Source organism: Athene cunicularia, unplaced genomic scaffold (genome assembly GCF_003259725.1).
Source record: "Athene cunicularia isolate RWA unplaced genomic scaffold, athCun1 SCF_22, whole genome shotgun sequence".
NCBI lineage: Eukaryota > Metazoa > Chordata > Aves > Strigiformes > Strigidae > Athene > Athene cunicularia.
The window spans coordinates 30,198-34,755 of record NW_020799289.1 but is presented as its reverse complement, the minus strand read 5'-3'; the positions used below and the strand labels follow the sequence as shown (position 1 = coordinate 34,755).

The window sequence follows — 4,558 nt, the reverse complement described above, 5'->3', positions numbered from 1 at the left end:
GCCAGCCTCAGGGAGATGAGGTTGGCTTCTTCCCTCTTCATGTGACCCAGCACGTTGATAAACACCACCAGAGCCTTGCTCTTGACATCAGCGTTGGCACCCGTCAGGGTCTCCAGTATGTCCGGCAGCAGCACTGGCAGTTTTCTGGCCTGTACGAAACACACCATTGCCTTTTTGTGAAGCGGTGAAAGACACCACCACCCCAGCCCCCACCTTCGATGTGGCTCCCCTTGCTGACCCCCCCGCTCACCGTTCCAGGTGTTTCTGAGAGAGTGACAAGGCCCGTGAGCACCAGCGACAGCATCGCTGGGCTGGGATGCCTCAGGTACCGCTGGGATTTGTAGAGGGCAGCAAACTCCTCTGCATCAATGTCAGCGCAGACCAGGAGCTAAAATAGAGACAGCGGTGAGAGACAGCAGAGCTGCAGGTCTTCCTCCTCACCACCAGCACGGTCCATGGCAAGGGTCTCCTCTCCCCCCTGCAGCCACCTAAAGAGTCCCCGCGTCTCTGACCCAGGACCAGCAACCGCTTTGACTCTGGTTTCTGCCCCTTCCCGGGGTCTCCAGGCTGCAGAGCTGGGCAGGGGGATGCCGGCAGGGGGGAGGGCAGAGTGCTGCCTGTGCCGGGACAGGCTTGGTGGTGCCAAACGAGCATGGGGTGGGCCCGAGTGTGTGGAACGGGGACTGGCTGGTGCTGAGCAGAGGAAGGAGGTGGAGGAGGAAGGGAGATCGCTGGGGCTGGGCGTGGGTCACTCACAGCCAAGGGGTAGATGCAGGCGTCCTCCGCGGCAGAGCTGAACACCCTGCGCAGCCGCCAGTCCCGCAGCACGCTGACCAGCTCTGACAAGATGCTCCACAGATCCCAGGGCGTGGAGATCATCACCTCCCACATGGCCATGGCAGCGCTGCAGAGCCAGAGCGAACTCGGTCAGTCAGGCTGCCTCGGCTCCTCTGGGCCCCGGCCCTGCCCACCCCCTCATTTTGGGGTGACCGAGGAGGCAAAGGGCGGTGAGGTTCTGTTCCCATGGGGCAGGGGCTCTGCTTTGCCTGGCTCTGGCTGAAGGGGGAAGCGTGGTGGGATGGAGAGCCCTGCTCCTCGGCGATATCCTGCAGTTTCCCGTGGGTCTGGCAGGCAGAGAGTCTCTGGGCCACTCTCCCCGTGGGGAGCGAGCCCTCAAGGCTGTCGGGGCTGGTACCTGTCACACGTTGGAGAGATCCTCAGAAGGCTTCTGACCATCTCCCTGGGGCTCCACCTGGTCAGCAGCAGCAGCAGCGAGTCCAGGCTGTTCCGGGCTGGCTCCGTGCGGATGTGCTCCACGGTTTTGTGGATGTATCTCAGGATTTCTGGCACCTGGAGGGGACGTGGGTAAGGATGGTGCTGCCGCTCCCACCCCTCCCTGCTGCCTTGAAATGGTTTGGGGGTCCTGAGAGAGCCGGGTTAGGGCAGGAGGGAAGAACAAGCCTTGACATGTCTTGACACAGGAGGACAGTCCAGCCACGGGACACTTACATCCGTCAGCCAGGACGCGGGGTCTCTCACGGCCATGTCCACGACATCTCTGCCCATCTGCCTGTCCTGGATGTCGTCTGACGTCAAGGCCGCGATGGCCACAAGGAGAACGTCCATCCTCTGAGAAGGCTGGAGGTATTCGCCAAACACCTACGGGAGGAGGGATGGTGGGAAGACGTGTCACTCTGAGCATGCCGACGGTGCTGCACGGCTGATGAGCTCAACCATCCCTGGGTCCCTTTGCTGCACAAGCCGATGCCACAGACAAGGGTCCCTGCGAGGGGGGAGCTCATTACCATTGTCAGGTCTCTGCTGTCAAGAGAAGCAAGCATCCAGGTGCTCTCAGTATCCCATCCTGGTTGGAGCTCTGGATCCTCCTCCAGCAGCGTCTCGCCTACAGGGAAACACGGAAGATTCAGTGGCACGCTCCACCTTCCCAACCATCCTACCGGGCGGCGAAGAGCTTTAATTGGCCCGACGCCGAGGAAACGGGGTCCTGGCATGGAGCCCGCCCCTGGGAGCTCTCTACTCACCCATCTGCAGTGGCTGCACCGTGGACACCTCGTGGGGCTCCGGAGGAGAGCTGCTCTCCTGGGGAGCATCCACCTCCTCCCAGACCACCCTGGGGCTGCTGGGGGGTCTCTCTGCCATCCTCAAAAATGGAGGAAAGTGGTTGAGGGACCGTGGGGGGGTTCAGTTTAAGGGAAACGCCAGGGGTGGTGGGAAAGACGTGGGCTGTGCTCAGGAGTGTCCTCACTGCGCTCCTGCCCTGTCCCTTCCCTGTCTGGTCAGACGCTGCGGGGCTGCTCAGATACGGTGCCGGGGGTGACACGGAGACGTGTCACAAAGGGGGTCACATTGTGACGCGTCACCCAGGCCGGGTGGGGCAGGGTTCCGCTGTGGGGTTGGGGACCCAGCTCGCCATTGGCCAACAGCTCCTCTTGGGGTTTCCCCAGACCCCCATCATGTCCCATCAGCACCTTCCTGTACCCTCAGGCTCATCCCAGAGGGTTCACACACCCCGGCACAGCCCCCGGGCCTTCTGCTTCAGTCCCGACAGAAACTCCAGACCGGCCCATCCCTGCTTTGTGGTCACCTGAGGCGTTTGCTCACCCGTGTCCAGCTCTGTCCCACAATCAGAGAGTAGCTTTAACCTGCTATGACAGTGTCCTGGTTTCAGCTGGGATAGAGTTAATTTTCTTGAGCTGGGAGGGGCACAGCCGGAGTGCGAGGCCCAGACTGGCCATTGGAGTGTTCCCCATCCCGTGACGTTATGCTGAGGATATACAGCAGGTGTGTTCTCTCCTGCTTCAGTTTTGCAGTGTCAGGATCTCCGTTTTGTCGGGCTTGCTGGCCAGGAGCAGGCTGGGAATTGGTCGGTGGGTGCTGAGCAGTCGTGTTGTGCATAACCCTGCGGCGGGCAGAGGAAGCAAGCAGGCGATTCAGTGTGAATGATAGAGCAAGCTTCAACTTTATTGAAAGAAATCACACTTATATAAGCACTCTACAATACACTACTTGGAACTCTATTGGATACATTTAAGAAACTTCATTATAATGTCTCAGCCATTGGGTACATCTAAAAGTTCACATTATAAGATCCCAGCCCCTCGTGGCATCTCTGTTATGCATAAACATCTTTCTTCTTGTGAACCTGCTTCTCTCCCAGGGCTGTTTTTTTACTCTCACCCCCAAGGTCATAATGCGCCCCAACTTATCTCTTTGTTCTCACAACAGTCCTTGTTATCATCAATGTACACTGGGTTTTTTCCTTTGTTTACCTCAGGTGGCTGTGACCGACTTCTGCAGGGAGCTATGGCGGACCAGCTCCTGCAGGGAGCTTTGACCTTGCTCTCTGCAAGCCGTTCTCCAACAATTCCCCCTTTTTCTTTTTGTGCAGGCTGCACAAGCATAAATTTACTAATATTTCTCATTATACAACTATATGCCATCTTAATACTTATTACAATCAATAATACTATTCCTAATCACCGTAATAAACTGTTAAAGGTGCCCTATTAAGTACAAAGCATCCCATGTTACCCATATTCAAGGGATATGACTAAATACTACGAAATAAACAGTAAGGAAAGTACGGAATAGCACACTTAATTAATAGAAGTACTAACATTCAGATCCGCAATTACTAGGGAACCCTGGATACAGCGAGAGTTTAGCGTGCCCTTCCTCATAAACTGGAAACCCTACGTGATGCGTCCATCCATAGGTGAGGCATCCAAAGTCGTTGCAACCAGATTCAGCCCTTAAAGCAACAGGCTAAAATAACTGGGAACTTCCTTTGCGCGGAAACATCTGAGTGTTGGGTTAAACCTGGAGCCTGGCCAGTACTCCAGGGGGAAAACCAAGGGAGTTTCTAAATAATGTTAAACACTTGAGCTCTTAATTCTTAATATTACTACACAAAGAAAGTTGAATACACACATTCTTACAGCATCTTATCCTTATTAATAACTATATTTTATCTAAAGTACATCTTGTATAAGTGACTAGTAAGCTTATATATGTCATTAAGAAGTTACAATTCCTGGTAGCATTTTGTCTTAAAAGAATTGGCAACTGCAGTGTAGTTTGTTCTGTTGCAGTAGCAAACATCACTCAGACATTCTGTTTGAACGGTCAGTTGAAGAGATCCCAAACTGTCGGCACAGGGGCACCCACAGCACCCACAGCTGGATCCTGAGTGCTGGCTGCCTCTCACCCTCAGGGGTGGTTGCACACACCTTGCTGGTGACCATTGGAGATGAGACCTGTGGAGACACCAGCATCACCTCGTCCCCAGGTTATTAAAGGAAATGGTCCTTCCCAGTTACCCCTTTCTAGGTTTTGTTAAGACTTGAGCTTTGCTCTGGACTTCCTGTTGATCTGGTATCTGCGATGAAAAATGACACAGTACTGGTGGCACCTGTGAGACAGGGGAAATGTTTACAATGTTCATGACATATAATGCCTTATTTAGCCTTTTGTGAGGTGTAGGTTGGTATCTTGCATCTTGCCCCTTTGTTGTTGTTGTTGTTGTAATAGACGCTTT

The 4,558-nt window shown here is 54.5% G+C and overlaps 1 protein-coding gene across 1 annotated transcript in view; it reads right to left on the bottom strand.

The window, feature by feature from the left end:
* The window catches only part of LOC113490702, a 4,703-nt gene extending 2,783 nt beyond the window's left edge, over nt 1-1,920 (bottom strand). The window contains exons 1-5 of the mRNA XM_026867273.1: nt 1,510-1,920; nt 1,196-1,350; nt 757-904; nt 251-388; nt 3-149 (exon numbers count right to left, since the gene is read on the bottom strand). Coding sequence (XP_026723074.1) covers nt 3-149; nt 251-388; nt 757-904; nt 1,196-1,350; nt 1,510-1,626 — 705 coding nt within the window. The 5' untranslated portion in view covers nt 1,627-1,920. The remainder of the gene's footprint in view (nt 1-2; nt 150-250; nt 389-756; nt 905-1,195; nt 1,351-1,509) is intronic.
* Nucleotides 1,921-4,558: the final 2,638 nt, after the last annotated feature.